The 17050-nt window shown below is 34.1% G+C and overlaps 8 protein-coding genes across 8 annotated transcripts; 7 read left to right on the top strand and 1 right to left on the bottom strand.

Annotated features, from left to right (window-relative positions):
- Positions 1–1513: 1513 nt before the first annotated feature.
- Kpol_411p18 (uncharacterized protein) lies at positions 1514–2008 on the top strand (the record flags this gene model as incomplete). Its single annotated transcript, XM_001642881.1, has 1 exon — positions 1514–2008. One exon carries the CDS (start codon positions 1514–1516, stop codon positions 2006–2008), a length of 495 nt encoding a protein of 164 aa, XP_001642931.1.
- Positions 2009–3077: 1069 nt separating this feature from the next.
- MOT2 (CCR4-NOT core ubiquitin-protein ligase subunit MOT2) lies at positions 3078–4988 on the top strand (the record flags this gene model as incomplete). The annotated part of the gene is made up of 1 exon (XM_001642880.1): positions 3078–4988. One exon carries the CDS (start codon positions 3078–3080, stop codon positions 4986–4988), a length of 1911 nt encoding a protein of 636 aa, XP_001642930.1.
- A 521-nt stretch (positions 4989–5509) lies between these two features.
- On the top strand, positions 5510–7027 carry ARG56 (bifunctional acetylglutamate kinase/N-acetyl-gamma-glutamyl-phosphate reductase; the record flags this gene model as incomplete). The annotated part of the gene is made up of 1 exon (XM_001642879.1): positions 5510–7027. One exon carries the CDS (start codon positions 5510–5512, stop codon positions 7025–7027), a length of 1518 nt encoding a protein of 505 aa, XP_001642929.1.
- A 537-nt stretch (positions 7028–7564) lies between these two features.
- On the top strand, positions 7565–8026 carry ARC15 (Arc15p; the record flags this gene model as incomplete). The annotated part of the gene is made up of 1 exon (XM_001642878.1): positions 7565–8026. One exon carries the CDS (start codon positions 7565–7567, stop codon positions 8024–8026), a length of 462 nt encoding a protein of 153 aa, XP_001642928.1.
- Positions 8027–8240: 214 nt separating this feature from the next.
- On the bottom strand, positions 8241–8927 carry EFM4 (Efm4p; the record flags this gene model as incomplete). The annotated part of the gene is made up of 1 exon (XM_001642877.1): positions 8241–8927. The coding sequence occupies one exon, from the start codon at positions 8925–8927 to the stop codon at positions 8241–8243; it is 687 nt and encodes a 228-aa protein (XP_001642927.1).
- A 1049-nt stretch (positions 8928–9976) lies between these two features.
- Positions 9977–12628, top strand: Kpol_411p13 (ribonucleoside-diphosphate reductase large subunit; the record flags this gene model as incomplete). The annotated part of the gene is made up of 1 exon (XM_001642876.1): positions 9977–12628. One exon carries the CDS (start codon positions 9977–9979, stop codon positions 12626–12628), a length of 2652 nt encoding a protein of 883 aa, XP_001642926.1.
- Positions 12629–13071: 443 nt separating this feature from the next.
- Kpol_411p12 (uncharacterized protein) lies at positions 13072–15075 on the top strand (the record flags this gene model as incomplete). Its single annotated transcript, XM_001642875.1, has 1 exon — positions 13072–15075. The coding sequence occupies one exon, from the start codon at positions 13072–13074 to the stop codon at positions 15073–15075; it is 2004 nt and encodes a 667-aa protein (XP_001642925.1).
- A 928-nt stretch (positions 15076–16003) lies between these two features.
- Positions 16004–16995, top strand: Kpol_411p11 (40S ribosomal protein eS24; the record flags this gene model as incomplete). Its single annotated transcript, XM_001642874.1, has 2 exons — positions 16004–16006; positions 16591–16995. 2 exons carry the CDS (start codon positions 16004–16006, stop codon positions 16993–16995), a joined length of 408 nt encoding a protein of 135 aa, XP_001642924.1.
- Positions 16996–17050: the final 55 nt, after the last annotated feature.

Here is a 17050-nt window from a genome sequence, read left to right as displayed (position 1 = left end):
GAGTCACGTACATAATACAATATTCACGTTTCAGATGCATTACAGAATCTGGTGACCTTTAAATTGAACCAATCATAGCTGTTTCTTATAGCATACTCTCTCTCTCCCCCCCCCCCCCTGGTCCCCAGATCATACAACTTCTCTATCTCTCCCAGTGTACCAATCACAAAACATATTCTCCTTCCAATGGCTGCAAAACCTGGGGTCAGTTCCACCTTCCAGTTCTATTTGCCAGGCTGACCACGGAAGAGAGCAGCCCACTGCACCGCACCGCACTGCGTTTGTGTTTGGTTCGGTTCGAAGAGACAGACAGACAGCCCGTTCGTTACAAGGACAACACAGCCAAAACAAAACAAAATAAACGAACGACCAAGAAACAGGCTTTAACTCACAAAGGGCATCCTCTTTTTACTTTTTTAGTTAACAGAACAGAATACCTTGCTTGTTGCTGCCTCTCTGCTGGGTTGGTGGGAGTCCTTGCATATTTAAGTGTGGGGTGACCGTGTTTCACAGCATCTTCTTGTTTCCCACCCGTCTTGTTGCTTAAAACTACACACACTATCTGGATATGGATATGAGTATGAATATGAATTAATGTATTGGCAGCAGACATCAAACCGAACCGAACCGAACGCATTTGATGTACTTCTCTTAGTATCTATCTCCACATACTGGAACCTTGTCTGGTGACTATATTACAAACTGGTTGCTCATAATTTGTGTCTAGCTGTTGTGTAATGTTTGGCTTTTAGGGGGAAGGCAGGACGAGGGCAAGGGCAAGGGATGGAGGAACAGTTGAGTTAAAAGAAAGCAACAGTGTCATTTCATTCTATCTTAGACTCTTAACTGGTTCAGAAAAGGCCTATTCTGTTATTACTTTCTTCCTAATAACTTATGTTGATGAATTATATTTGCTTATTTCAAAACTCATTTTGGTTTTAAGTTTATACGACCAAAACCTGATTCTTGATTCTTATTTTATTGAATCCAGTTTTGTTTTGTTTCGTTTCGTTTCGTTTCTGTTGAACTTTAACTTAACTACCTTGCAACAACCAGCAATACCTATTAGACGACGTATTGATTTTATTATTTTGGGGGGGGTCTGGTTGGCTAGTTCCACTCTCCGAATACCAATCCGACAAGGGAGAAATAAAGGTATACACGTTTGACTTGGTTGTATAGTTTTATTATAAGTGTATTCTATTCTATTCTGTTTTGTTTTGTTTGTATGTTTGTTTGTTTTTTTTAAAAGCAAAAAGGTATAAATAGTGGTTATATTTTGTGTTTTATTTGAAACTCTTGTTCACACTATCTTCTTTTATTCTATCTTATACTTTCTATATTTATTCTTATACTGTTCATAAAATACACCACTAATCTACATTGATTGACAAGGACTGGTCAACTCTACAGACTAAGTTTTATTAATAACGTCGGATTATACTATTCTATAGCATACGCTAACCACCCATCAAGTTTTAAAAAAAAAGCACTACAACACCTAATTTAAAAAATGACAAAGAAGGATAAGAAGCCAAAGGTAGCCACCATCACAACCAAATCAGGTGAAACACTAAAGGTCTTTGAAGACTTGGCTCAATTTGAAGACTTCCTAAAACATGAAACCGAAGATGACGATGATTTCGATAATGTTCATTGCCAATTGAAGTACTACCCGCCATTTGTTCTGCATGAGGCCCACGATGACCCTGAAAAGATCAAGGACACCGCAAACTCTCATTCCAAGAAGTACGTCAGACACTTGCACCAACACGTCGAAAAGCACTTGTTGAAGGAAATCAAGGAAGCCTTGCAGTTGCCTGACTTGAAGTTCAAGGACAAGTCGAAGGATGAAGACTTTGAAAAAATTGTATGGAACTATGGTGACACTGGTGAATTCCATGATAGAAAATTTAGAATTTCCATCAGTGTTACCTGTAAACATGATGATGCTATGGTCGACCTAGACTACAAGACCGTTCCATTGACTGAAGAATCTGTGATTTAATCATTAAAATCATTTTTTTTATTTGCAACCTTTTTTGTATCTAAAAATGTATGCTTTTAATGATTTTGCACAGTCTCTTGCTTATGTCTATGTAATTTTTATATATATATTTAACGATATATATTTATGTTTTATGACTGTAATGAATTTTAATGTTTTGTCAGAATTTTTTAACTTAATTGTTTTTAGTCCGCCTGTTTAAGGGACCTGTTGGATCTCAACTTGTTCAAAGTAAACATTTAATATTATGAATTGGTTAAAAGTGGGAGGAAATAAATGCCTTTACTAAGCTACGTACTCTACTCATTTAATCCAACCTTAGGGTAAATAAACAATAAAACGAAAATGTGTCTAATATATCGTTAATTCAAATTCTTATAATCCTGTAGCATGGCCATATATATAGTTAGAATGCAAAGAAACCAATGTGAATTCACAATATTCAATATACACCCGTATACACCCGTATACACACACATATATATACATGACTGAATAAATGTTACTTATCAGTGCTCAACTGGCCCTTATACTTTCTGCTGTTGGTGCCAGATATACCCTTTGCTATTGCCGTCATCTTTCGAATCACTATCCTCTCTTAATAAACACATATACACGTAATAAATGATAAACACGTGACCAAAATAATATTTTTTTCTTCTTGGAAACCTGAAAACCTTTCATCGTTTTTTGAAAATGTAACATTTAGCTATCAATAATAGAATTTGAAGTAAAGTTATCAGATAACTAATACCGTCTTACCAAGAAGGTTTTTTGAAGAGCATCCTTTTCAAACGGTTAACTTATCCTTTAGAAGCGATCAGACTGTATATATTTGAGATATTTCAACAAAAAACAACAACAACAATAACAGCAACTTTTCTTCTAGGTTGATTTTTACTTTATCAAGACGAAAGGGAAACAATAGGAAAATAGATTTTTTAAATACTTCTTTTCTATTTTACTCTTTAATATATCTTCAATTATAACACATTGACATCAATAGATTTCGGTTAAACTTAACTTTTATCATCACAACTATTATCATTTTCTTTTTAAAAACAACAAAATGACTGCAAACCCTCATTTACAAGAAAATATGGTGGCCATCCAAAAGGCATTAAGTAATTACGATATGACCTTTTTATCAGATAGCGAAGAAGACTATTGTCCCCTATGTTTAGAGCCACTAGATATATCAGACAAAAAATTTAAACCATGTCCATGTGGCTATCAAATTTGTCAATTCTGTTATAATAATATTAGACAGAATGAGGAATTAAATGGTAGATGTCCTGCTTGTCGTCGTAAATATGACGATGAAAGTGTCGAGTATGTAATTTTATCATCAGATGAATTAAAATTAGAAAGGGAAAAATTGGCAAGAAAAGAATGGGAGAAGAAACAGAGAGAAAAAGAACGTAAAGAAAGTGAAAATGCTAATAGAAAACATTTAGCAGGTATGAGAGTTATACAAAAAAATTTAGTTTATGTTGTTGGTATTAATCCACCAGTTTCATATGAAGAAGTAGCAGCTCTATTAAAATCTGATAAATATTTCGGCCAATATGGTAAAATTAATAAAATTGTAGTAAACAAAAAGACTCCACATTCAAATTCTTCAAATGAACACTATAATCATCATCATTCTGCTGGCTATGGTGTCTATATAACCTTCTCCAAAAAAGAGGATGCTGCAAGATGTATTGCCCAAGTTGATGGTACCTATATGGATGGACGTTTAATAAAAGCAGCTTATGGTACAACTAAATACTGTTCCTCTTATTTAAGGGGTTCTGCATGTCAAAATCCAAATTGTATGTTTTTACATGAACCTGGAGAAGAAGCTGATTCTTTCAATAAGAGGGAAAAGCAAATGTCTGCTTTGAATTCAAGCGTTTCAACTTCAAATACCAATGTGTATTTCAAGAATGCCCCATTGACTTCTACCTCTTCTACAAACAACTTGAACTCTGGGTCTATCTCTACTTCAGCCACGCCTTCACCAGCACCAATTAAGGCTCAACTACACCATGATACACCATCAACTGCCAATACTCCAATTCTTACCCCTGCTATTGCAAGATCAGGTTCAAATCCATGGGGCATTACCCAGTCATCTACTCCTATTACCTTGAATTTGTCCAAACCATCAAGTTCTGCTAACTTACCAACATTAAGTGATGCCTTAAGTCAAACTAATACTAATGAGTCTATTAATATGCAACCAAGCAGCGGTGGCAGTAAGAAAAAGAATTCAACAGAAAAAGTATATGTCGATCCATATGATTCTTTAGGAACGGCTGTCAAGTTTTTAGACGAAAAGTTACAATTTTTATCTAATTACAAGAACCATAATATCAAGTTAAGATCTAATATTATTTCAGATGAAAAGTACAATGCATACCCATCATTATTTTCTTGGGACAATATTGAAGTGTCTGATAAAAGTGAGAATATTTTAGCTAAAAAGTTAATCGATATTTTAACTATCAAGCCTGTAGATAATAATAACTCTGTTTTGAATTTTTTCCAAAATGCTAACATCCCAATAGTACAACCAAATGTTTCTGTTGGAACTCCAATCTTACAATATCAACAATTACAACAGTTACAACAGCAACAGCAACAACAACAACAACAGCAACAACAACAGCAACAACAACAGCAACAACAACAACAGCAGCAGCAACAGCAACAGCAACAGCAACAGCAACAACAACAACAGCAACAGCAGCAGCAACAACAACAACAACAACATCATCACCAACAACAACAGCACCATCCTCAACAATTAGGTCAAACACAATTAAATGTTAATACACCTCCACCTCCACCAGGTATGTTTGCACCTCAACAACATATGCCAATGCAACAACCTCCTCAACAACAGGCAAGTGAAGCTAACCCAGCCTCAAATTCAACTGACTTTTTAAACCAATTGATAAATGGTAGAAGGGTCACTACTGCAGGAAACTAATTTAAATCTCCATTATTTCAGCAAGAATAATTTATTCATTTTTAATAAAAAAAAAATTTCCCTTTATTTCTTTCCATCCACGATCACAACAGTTAGAAAAAAAACAAACAAACTAGTAACCTAATATCAGATTAGTTCCCTCTTTATAAACTCGTCATAACATTATCATTTCATATACAAATATAATATAATATTTAATTTAATATCATCATTTCATTAATAATCTTGTTATTTAGTATGTCTGACACTTTAAATTTTCAAGATATCAATCACACCGCCAATTCATATTTTGAAAAATTATTAAAAAAATCGATGAGATGAGGAACAGAGAAACAGTTTTAAAACAAGTATTATTATTAAGAAAATGTTTCTAAGGAGATCGGAGAAGGTAGAATCTGATTCTCAAGTTACTGAGATATATAATTGTCCTGAAAGTTTTGTTTTTATTTTTAAAACCAAACAATAGGAGACTAAAAGGATTGTCAATAAATTTTTGAACTTGATTTCATTTTGAATAGTTGATGAATAGGATTTATACTTCTTTTGGAGCTAAAAAGCTTCTTAGAGGTTGCAGATACGTGTTATCTAACCAATTGTGCCCAATTAACTATACATTATTGCCAAATACAAAGAGCACAGCTACATACACAACCAAGACTGGTGAGATATCTGCTACAAGGTCTACTGTAATTCAGTTATTGAACAATATTAGCTCCAAAAGGGAGATCAATCAATACCTACAATATTTCACTTCTGTTTCTCAACAACAATTTGCTGTGATTAAAGTTGGTGGTGCAATTATAGGCGATAATTTAAAAGAATTAGCATCAAGTTTGGCATTTTTATATCACTTAGGTTTATATCCAATCGTAATCCATGGTTCTGGTCCCCAAGTTAACGAACGCTTAGGCAAAGATGGAATTGTCCCAGATTATATCGATGGAATTAGGGTTACTGACGAACGTACTATGTCAATTGTTAGAAATTGTTTTCTTGAACAAAATTTGAAATTGGTTAATGCCTTAGAACAGCTTGGTATTCGTGCAAGACCTATCACATCTGGAGTTTTTACAGCAGATTACTTAGATTATGAAAAGTATAAGTTAGTGGGCCATATCACAGATATTACCAGAAGACCAATTGAAGCCTCTATTGAAGCTGGTGCATTACCGATTCTAACTTCTTTAGCGGAGACCAAAGCTGGTCAAATATTGAATGTTAACGCTGATGTAGCAGCTGGGGAATTGGCAAGAGTATTTGAACCATTGAAGATCGTTTATTTAAACGAAAAGGGTGGTATTATCAATGGCGACACAAAGGAAAAGATATCTATGATAAACCTTGATCAAGATTATGAAGAATTATTAAAGAAAGACTGGTTTAAATATGGTACTAAACTGAAGATTGAACAGATTAAAAATTTATTGGAATTTTTGCCAAGAACATCATCTGTCGCAATTATCAATGTCCAAGACCTGCAAAAGGAATTGTTTACCGATTCCGGTGCTGGTACAATGATTAGAAGAGGGTATAAAATTATCAGGAGAAATTCCTTGAACGAATTCCCATCTATAGATGGTGTAAGACATCTACTGCAAAAATCTGATGAAATATTTTCTGGTAGACAAAGTGCTGCATCTTATTTGAAATCTTTAGAGAGCAGTAAATTTACTTCATATTCGGATGAACCATTAGAAGCACTGGCAGTTGTCAAAGAAAATGGAGATGTACCAATGTTAGACAAGTTTATTTGTTCTGATTCACATTGGTTAAATAATGTATCTGACAATATTTTCAATAATATTAGAAACGACTTCTCATCGTTACAATGGTATGTTCAAGAGGATGATCCAAATATCCCTTGGCATTTTAACAAATCCGATGGATCATATTTAATGAATGATAAAATATTGTTTTGGTATGGTATTAAAGATTTAGAGACTATTTCAAAACTTGTAAAAAATTTCATCAGTAATTACCAATCTGGTTATTTGGACTCCACACACAATGAGTATAATACTGTCACCCCAAACATATGATATAATATAATATAACAAGAGAAAAAGGCAAAAAAAGTCAAAAAAAAAAGATAATACTTAGTATTACACTAGCCACTTGTTAATTTTCATATTCTATCAATCACTGGTATCGATAGTTACCTTCTCGTACATAAAATTTGCATATATATATATATATACTTCTATCATTTAATAGAACAAAAATTAGATGAACCATACAAGCTAAAATTAGGAAAAAGTGGATTGACCACTATCCTGAACAATTATATATGATCAATTAACAGATTATATAAATGCTACCTCATCGAATATATTAAACCAGTATTGCTAAGAACTGATCTTGTTACTCTGACATGCTCTTATATTTGATGAGTCTGGGAAAGAAAAAAATGTTACCCGGATCTAATGAAGGAAGGCTCCTTTTAAAGTTTGAAATTTGTTAAAGTTTAAGAAACTGCCCCTATGAAAAGGGACTTAACCATTGTTAAAGAACTTCATAATTATTGGTTTGGGGACTGTTCAGAAGGCCATTGACGACCAGAGCTAGTTTTAAATAAGATGGAAGATTGGAGAAGAATTGATATTGATGCTTTTGATCCAGAAAGTGGTAGATTAACTGCTGCTGATTTGATACCACCAAATCAAGCTCAAGTTACACTACAAGAGTTGCAACCAAAGATTCAGCAAATACGTTCCATGTCTACCAGTGGTGATATGATTTCTGCTATTCAATTGGCCACCTCTGATCCACCATATGGTGCTGATGATAGTACAAAAGCTCAATATTTGCAAGCGGTTCTAGAGGCTTTAGGTCAAACTAGACAAGCTGATATTAGCAATATTATAAAGCAATTGTCTCCTAAGCAGCATGATGTGTTGATCAAGTATCTTTACAAAGGTATGTCTGTTCCAGAAGGCCAAAAACAAGGTGGTATTCTTCTTTCTTGGTTTGAAAAATTGACACAAGAAGCAGGTGTTAATCCAGTTGTGCATTATTTATCAGACAGAAGAACAGTATAAAATGAATTCAAACACCTTCTGGTGATATAATCCAATTCATATCGAGGAATTATCATCATTTTTATGTAAAAGCAAAAGAGAAAAAAAGGAAATTAAGGATATGTATAAATACTAAATAAATACATACATATATATAAATATTAACCCGTCCATTAATGTAAGTCTAATTATTTTTAATCTATTAAGTTATTTCTATGATACATTATTTAATTAATTATTGTTTAACAAATGCAACTGTACAAACAGTTGTACCTTTCACACCACCAAATTCAAAAACTGGATATTTAACAATATCCCATTTTTTCAATGAATCACCTTGAATTATTTTTGTCAATTCATCTTCTGTAAAATTGCAAGAAGTAATCAAGAAAACCCCGTCTTTATCTAACAATTTTTCAATAACTTTAGAATATATATCGACAATAGTCTTGCCGTCATCAAATTTAATACCACTTAAGGCAATTGCATCTAAAGTACCTTTATCCAAGACGATGTCAAATTTACCAGGATTCCAATTGTTTTGAAAAATATCCGCTTGTTCAAATTTAATACTATCATTATATCCTTTATTTTTTGCAATTTCAGTTGCAAAGTTAACACTTTGTTCAGAATAATCGACACCTAGCATTGATCCATCAAAATCATTTTCGAATAGTTCAAATAATAAATGCCCATTACCAGTGCCTAAATCAATAATAGAAGAATCTGATTTAATGTTATAAGATCCAATATTATCGTTTAAGAAATCAACCATTCGCATCTCTGCATCACTATCATTAAACCAACATTCACCAACATCCTCTGGGTTCTCTTTGAAATTTTCTCTCTCTAAAGAATAAAAATCATCCCAATACTGTTTTGTACCCAATTTTGAAGTGTTTAACTTAGAGGTATCTTCCATCTTGCTCTTTCTAAAGATGTAAGACTCGAATCTCTCAACGGAACCACCACTTTCAACAACCAATCTCTATCCATTAAGACCCAAATTCAAACTCTATTATATTATTTTGTATTATATCAACTGTTAATTTTTCACTTTTTTCACTTTTTTCACTACTGAAAAAAGCATCGATGAGCTTTAAATAAGAGGGAGAGGAGAGAGACAGAATACAACTTAATCATACAATAATAGTGAGATAATGAGATATCACGATTGTCAAACTGGAATGCAGATACAACATAATGGATCGTATAGATCATGTAATTTGTAAATAGTAAACATTACCCTGTAAACTTTGTTTATATTTATCCTAATGCAATTTACTTAATTAGTAATTAATTGGTAACTCAAAAAACAGAACAAACCCTCTCTCAAGTTATGATTACAAATTCCAATCACATCATCACGGTGTTCTCCTTCTTACAAATAACTAATATCATTTCCTCTTCATGATTGAATGCTTCACTAGGCTATCCCAATTGAGGTGCTAGGTATCTAGTGTTGAACTAACCTCATCAATCTTTATGCAACTAATGATCTTATCTTGAAAGGAACACTCACTGCAGGAAAGGAAGGTTATGAATGCTAATTACAACCACCCTGGAACCATACTCACCGAAGAGAATATCCTCTCAGTAAAGATCGATCGTTGAATCGAACTGTTGTTGTTTTATGTTTGTTTATGTTTACGCGTTTCACCATGAATTAATTCGTTTAATGGTTTCGTGTTTTCGTGTTATTTTATTTTATTTTTTTACGTGTTGCATCAAATAAATCCTCATTAATGGATGGAATGAATGGTATATAAGAAGAGAGTTGAAATGTTAACTGAGTTCTGACGATTTAAATCTTGTTTTATAACTTATTTTGTGTATTGGAAGAAGTTGTGCAACCTAACTAGAACAGTCTTTTTGGGTGAAACAAGGGAATAAGAAGAATTTTTAAGTTTTTTTTATTGCTTACATCTTTAAAGATTTTTTTTTTCGTCACTTTATTAATTCTAATTAATAATGTATGTTATCAAGAGAGATGGTCGTGAAGAACCTGTAAGGTTCGATAAAATTACTGCTCGTATTTCTCGTCTTTGTTATGGGCTAGATCCAAACCATATAGATCCTGTTAAAGTCACTCAACGTATTATCACTGGTGTCTATGAAGGTGTTACCACTTATGAATTGGATAATTTAGCTGCTGAAACTGCTGCTTATATGACTACTGTCCATCCAGATTATGCGGTTTTGGCAGCTAGACTAGCTGTTTCGAATTTACACAAGCAAACCACCAAGGTTTTTTCGAAAGTTATAGATGAATTACATCATTATGTTAACCCTGAAAACAATAAACCTGCTCCACTAATATCAAAGGATGTTTATGATACTGTTATGGCTAATAAGGATGAATTGAATTCTGCAATAGTATATGATAGAGATTTCAACTACAACTATTTTGGTTTCAAAACTTTGGAACGTTCTTATTTGTTAAGAATGAAAGGTAAAGTAGCCGAACGTCCTCAACACATGGTCATGAGAGTCGCTATTGGTATTCATGGTAATGATATCAAAGCTGCTATTGAATCTTACAACTTAATGTCACAAAGATATTTTACTCATGCCTCACCTACCTTATTCAATGCTGGTACTCCACGTCCTCAAATGTCTTCATGTTTCTTAGTTGCAATGAAAGATGATTCTATTGAAGGTATTTATGATACTTTGAAAGAATGTGCTATGATTTCTAAAACTGCTGGTGGTATTGGTTTACACATTCACAATATCCGTGCTACCGGTTCTTACATTGCTGGTACTAATGGTACTTCTAATGGTTTAATCCCAATGATTCGTGTCTTCAATAATACCGCCCGTTATGTCGATCAAGGTGGTAACAAAAGACCAGGTGCCATGGCATTATATTTGGAACCATGGCATGCTGATATCTTCGATTTCATCGATATTAGAAAAAATCATGGTAAAGAAGAAATTCGTGCAAGAGATCTTTTCCCAGCTTTATGGATCCCAGATTTATTCATGAAACGTGTTGAAGAAAATGCTGACTGGACTTTGTTCTCCCCAAGTGAAGCTCCGGGTTTAGACGAAGTTTACGGCGAAGAATTCGAGGCTCTTTACAACCGTTATGTTGAAGAAGGACGTGGTAAGAAAACTATCAAGGCTCAAAAATTATGGTATTCCATCTTAGAAGCTCAAACTGAAACCGGTACCCCATTCATGTTATATAAAGATGCTTGTAACTTGAAATCTAATCAAAGAAACTTGGGTACTATCAAATCATCTAACTTATGTTGTGAGATCGTCGAATATTCAGCACCAGATGAAACCGCTGTTTGTAATTTGGCTTCAATTGCTTTACCAGCATTTATCGAAAAATCTAAGGATGAAAAGCAATCATTTTACAACTTCAAAAAATTGCATGACATTGCTAAGGTTGTCACACGTAACTTGAACAGAGTCATTGACCGTAACTACTACCCTGTTCAAGAGGCAAAGAATTCTAACTTCAGACACAGACCAATTGCTTTAGGTGTCCAAGGTTTGGCTGACGCTTTCATGTTGTTGCGTATTCCATTTGAATCTAAGGAAGCTAAAGAATTAAACATCCATATTTTCGAAACTCTATATCACGGTGCTTTGGAAGCCTCTTGTGAATTAGCTCAAGAAGAAGGCGCATACCAAACTTTTAAGGGTTCCCCAGCATCTGAAGGTATTCTACAATTTGACATGTGGAATAGGAAACCAACTGATTTGTGGGACTGGGACACATTGAAATCTAACATCATTGCTCATGGTATCAGAAATTCTTTAGTGATGGCTCCAATGCCAACTGCTTCTACTTCTCAAATTTTAGGCTACAACGAATGTTTCGAACCATTTACTTCCAATATGTACCAACGTCGTGTGTTGTCTGGCGAGTTCCAAATTGTCAACCCATACTTATTACGTGATTTAGTCGACTTGGGTATTTGGAATGAATCTATGAAACAACATTTGATTACTGACAATGGTTCTATTCAAAACTTACCAAATGTTCCACAAGAACTAAAAGATTTATACAAAACTGTTTGGGAAATTTCACAGAAAACTATTATTGATATGTCAGCAGACCGTTCTGCTTTCATTGATCAGTCCCATTCTATGAACATTCATATTCGTGCTCCTACTATGGGTAAATTGACAAGTATGCACTTTTACGGTTGGAAGAAGGGTTTGAAGACTGGTATGTACTACTTGAGAACTCAAGCTGCTTCCGCAGCTATTCAATTCACCATCGATAAGAAGGTTGCAGAAAAGGCAGGTGAATCAGTTGCAGATATCGCCAACTTGAACCGCCCTCATTATGTTCCACGTAAATTAAATATATCAGAAGATGGAAGCTTCGAACCATCCGATGTCATTGAAGCAGCCGAACCAGAAAGAGATCCTTCTCCAGCTTTATCAACTGATACTGCTATTTCTGAAGACATCAACTCATTAAAGATAGAAGACAGTATTCCTGCCACCCCAGTCGAATCTAGATCTATTAGCATCCCACATGAGGTAACTTCTAATGAAACTACAATTGAAGAGTCAACCGAATTTGACATTTACAACTCAAAAGTCATAGCATGCGCAATCGACAACCCAGAAGCCTGTGAAATGTGCTCTGGTTAATATTTGATACATCTCACTAAATGAAATTATTCTTTTTTCTTACTTAATATCTATGCATAGTTTTTTCACAAAATATTTAAAAGGGTTTTTATAATGGTCTTACATAAAACATAAATAAATAATTAGTATTCTACCATCAAACAAATATATAATTTGAATATCTAATTCATTTTTAATCAATCTTGAGTTTCAAATAATTCAATTACTGTCACCATCGATTTTTGCCAAGGCCTTAGTTTTTCATTATCACGTAACTTGATTATAACCCGAAACATTGCGATAGAATGTACTACTATGAAAAATGTATCATCTATAACAAGAAGATGAACTAAAAGGGAAGATTAGTAAGCTTTATATATATACAAGATATACAAACCTAATGCCAAAGCTAGCATATTCTAGTTTGCAAATTTAATGGCAAGTTACCTATATAGGAGAGTGCAATGAATAATTCGAAATCAGATACAGATCAAAAGAGTTTTGATGCTACCTATACTGAAAATGAATTTAGCTCATCAATTCCCCTTTCTGAATTGACATCAGCAGGAGTGACGATAGTTGATGGGGAGGATCATAGGGAAGAATGGGAAATGTTAAAAGAGGGGAATTCTATAAAGAGATTTTTTCATAGGGTTTGGAATGGTCCAATTGAACCAAAAGATGAACCACCATCATTCCCAATGAGATGGCCCTGGTTAAAGGCTATTGAAGAATTCCCTTCTAAGTCTTTTGGCAAAGAATTTCCAAGCAACACAAGGGATTATATTTTCCTTACATTATTTTGTTCCATATGGCTAACTATACTCTATTCTATTTTGCATCCCTATTTGTTTATTGGACCTTACTTTTATCAAAATACCGGTGAACAAAAGATACCAATTGTACATCTAGCTTGTAATTCATATATGAGGAACTGGCGGGGAAAGAATAATGCTTGTGGACTAAATGGTGCTAACTGTAGTCCCTTTGAAGACAAGGAATTCTTTATCCGTTGTCCAGCATTGTGTGATCAAGGCGGCACATTATATTCGACTACAGTTGTTGGAGGTGACAGAATAAAATATCAAGGGTATAGAATAGGTGGAGGTAAATCAGATAATAAAGATGATTCAGGTACATTATCTTATCCCTATAGAGCAGACTCTTTCCCATGTAATGCAGGTGTACATGCAGGCGTCATTTCACCATTTGTGGGCGGTTGCGCTAAGGTTAAGATGTCAGGCTCTCAACTCTCTTTTCCTTCGAGAAATGGCCAGCATGGTACTGGCTTTTCGATTTCATTTGATAGTTTTTTCCCAAGTTCCTATACGTTTGCTGATTTCAAACATGGAGTTGCTACGGGTTGTTATGATCCTCGGTTTTTGATAGCAGGTATCAATATTTTATTTGGAGGGATATCATTTTATTTTTCCAAGGGTTTAGTTGGATATTGGATAGTTACAATAATCAGCCATTGGACCATCATCCTCTCAATGGACCCTCCGCTGTTGATAGACCCACATGATAACACAACTGCATACGAATTGATTAGTATTGGCTTTCAAAGACTACTGCCATTATGTTTCGTGTTATATGTAGTTTGGAAATTTGCAGTAAAACGTACATTAGAAGATGGATCCCCAGTGGCTAAGATTATTTTATGGTATCCAACATTTTGGGTTGGTGCTTTGAACAATATCACTTTTGATAGATTGCCAATTGATAGATTATATTGGAAGAGTATCAAAGAGCAAGCTGGTGCATATACTGCTCTGACAGGGCTGGGATGCCTGATTCTAGTTAGTACTATCATACAAGTTTATTCGTTATGGAAATCAGGAAGATTTAGAAAATATTTCAGAATATACATTGCCATGATTGGGGGTGTAGTTTTTCTAGCGCTTATCCCAGGCTTAAGCCTTAGATTACATCACTATATCATTGGTCTTCTACTACTGCCTGGATGTGCCACCAGAGGCTCTTCTGCATACTTGTTTCAAGGTGTACTAATTGGGCTAGTAATTTCAGGAATATCAAGATGGGATTTTGCAAGCATCGAAGAAACTGATACTCAATTATTGAGAAATGAGGCCGGTGCTTCCTTAATTCCACCAACATTTATTTTTGAAAATAGTACCTCTCATATGTTATCCTGGAATACTACCTATGAAGAGTATGAATCAGAGTTCGCCGTAGCTATCGACGGTTACTCTTTATTATTAAATGATATCGAAGTATATGTGGGAACAAATACTACTGTTGACTTAGATACAATATTTGCAGGAGAAGAAATCTCTCAAATGTTACAAGATTCAATGGACTTCCATAACGGTACAACTGACCTATTTCTAAGAATTGCCAGAGCGTCCACTAAGATTCCACAAGAATATCATGGAGACTACTCTAATCCTGCTAAATTAAAATGGCCAGAAGGTATCTGGCATGATCCTAAACCTGGAGTCTCCTGATAATAGGCAAACATCAATATTTAAGACATTATATAACAGATTATACAAAGTACATACATAAATTAATGACATAAATGAACTCTCCTTTACATTTACTGTCACAAATCCGTCAAAAGAATCTAGATGTGACTGCAAAATAAAATAACATATCCAAACACCCATACATCTAAGAGACTGTTCCCATTCCAACACAACAAAAACAAAAAACTGAACAATTTTTCCAATTTTGTGTCTATTAACGGACTTTAGCATTTTTTTTATTCCAAAATTCACAAAAAAGCGTAAAATTACAAAAAGCTGAAAAAAATTTGGAGACGCACAAACTCTACAACAACGGAAAAGAGAAACAACAGAAGCCCAATGAAATTTTTGAAACTTTTTCCCTTCTGGAGAGTTCCTTCTAGGAAGAGCAATCTGTCCTTCCAGTAATTTTTACCTTAGGAAGAGTGTTCTGTTGGTGAGAATTGTCTTTAGAAGGAGAATTGAATATTGTTCTCTCTGGAGTTTTCCCACAGAGTTGATGGGAATTTCCTTTGAAGCATTGTATCGTAATCTTTCCAAGCACGCTAACATCAGCATCAGCTGGCTAATTTCTGGTTTAGACAGGTGAAAAATTGTAATTGAAGCAATGTAATATTGAAATCGTGAGAGAGAGAGAGAGGAGAATCAGTTAGTTCATTGCAAGAATAGTAGGTTTCTTTACCAATCTCTCTATCTATCCAATATTATCATCCATCCATCTATCACCATCATCGATTTTTGTCTTGTTGTAGGGTTAGTGAACAGTATCATCTAATTAGTTACTGGAAAATAAGCTATTCAGAATTGCTAAATTTCTTGGATTTTAAACGTATATTAGAGATAATTGGCCAAATACTTAACATTTAGTAACATTTAGCTAAAATCAACCACAGAAGGATAAACAGAAATGGTATGTTATACATTAATAAATACAGATATATCGAAGCAAGAGATAGAGATTAAATTCCAAGCAGCAGTTAGATAAAATAAATAAATATAATAGAGAATATCAAGATGGATTTAAATGAGTAGTATACGTATTATTGAACGGGATGTGGAACAGTATAATTCATAATGTGATTTATAAAAAAGACACCATCTTAAGTGCATATGGATAATAATAATAAGGATAGTTGTTTTTTTGGAAATGTGGAGCCAACTTATACCAAAACATAAGATACTGATGCAAATATGTATATATATGAATGAATGGTTATAATTATGTTTTAACTTCAAAGCTAATTTGATCTCTGTAATCGTAAAATGAAACAGCGTTAAACATGCTATTGACCACATTCATATATTCATAATCATCACTAATGAGATGTTGAATATAATTATAAAAGTAAACTACTGAAAACTAATGTAGTCTAATGAGTAGTCTAATCAATACGTTTAACCTGGGAATATCCCTATATCAAGCTTTAAGATTTTTTAATGAAAAGTTTACTAACATTTAATTTCTAATGAATTTTATCATTATCATTATTATAGTCTGACGCTATCACCATCCGTACTAGAAAGGTCATTACCAACCCATTGTTGTCCAGAAAACAATTCGTCATTGACGTCTTGCACCCAAACAGAGCTAACGTCTCTAAGGATGAATTGCGTGAAAAATTGGCTGAAATCTACAAGGCTGAAAAGGACGCTGTTTCTGTCTTCGGTTTCAGAACCCAATTCGGTGGTTCCAAATCCACTGGTTTCGGTTTAGTCTACAACTCTGTTGCTGACGCCAAGAAATTCGAACCAGCTTACAGATTAGTCAGATACGGTTTAGCTGAAAAGGTTGAAAAGGCTTCCAGACAACAAAGAAAGCAAAAGAAGAACAGAGACAAGAAGATCTTCGGTACTGGTAAGAGATTGGCCAAGAAGACTGCTCGTCGTAACGCTGATTAAGAGTAATACGGCGTTCGTATTATCTTTTGTCATCCATTATATATGTTTTTAAATC

This window comes from Vanderwaltozyma polyspora, genomic scaffold (genome assembly GCF_000150035.1).
Source record: "Vanderwaltozyma polyspora DSM 70294 KpolScaffold411 genomic scaffold, whole genome shotgun sequence".
NCBI classification, from domain to species: domain Eukaryota; kingdom Fungi; phylum Ascomycota; class Saccharomycetes; order Saccharomycetales; family Saccharomycetaceae; genus Vanderwaltozyma; species Vanderwaltozyma polyspora.
Note: the sequence above shows the minus strand (reverse complement) of the source record. Positions and strands in the feature narration are given on the sequence as shown.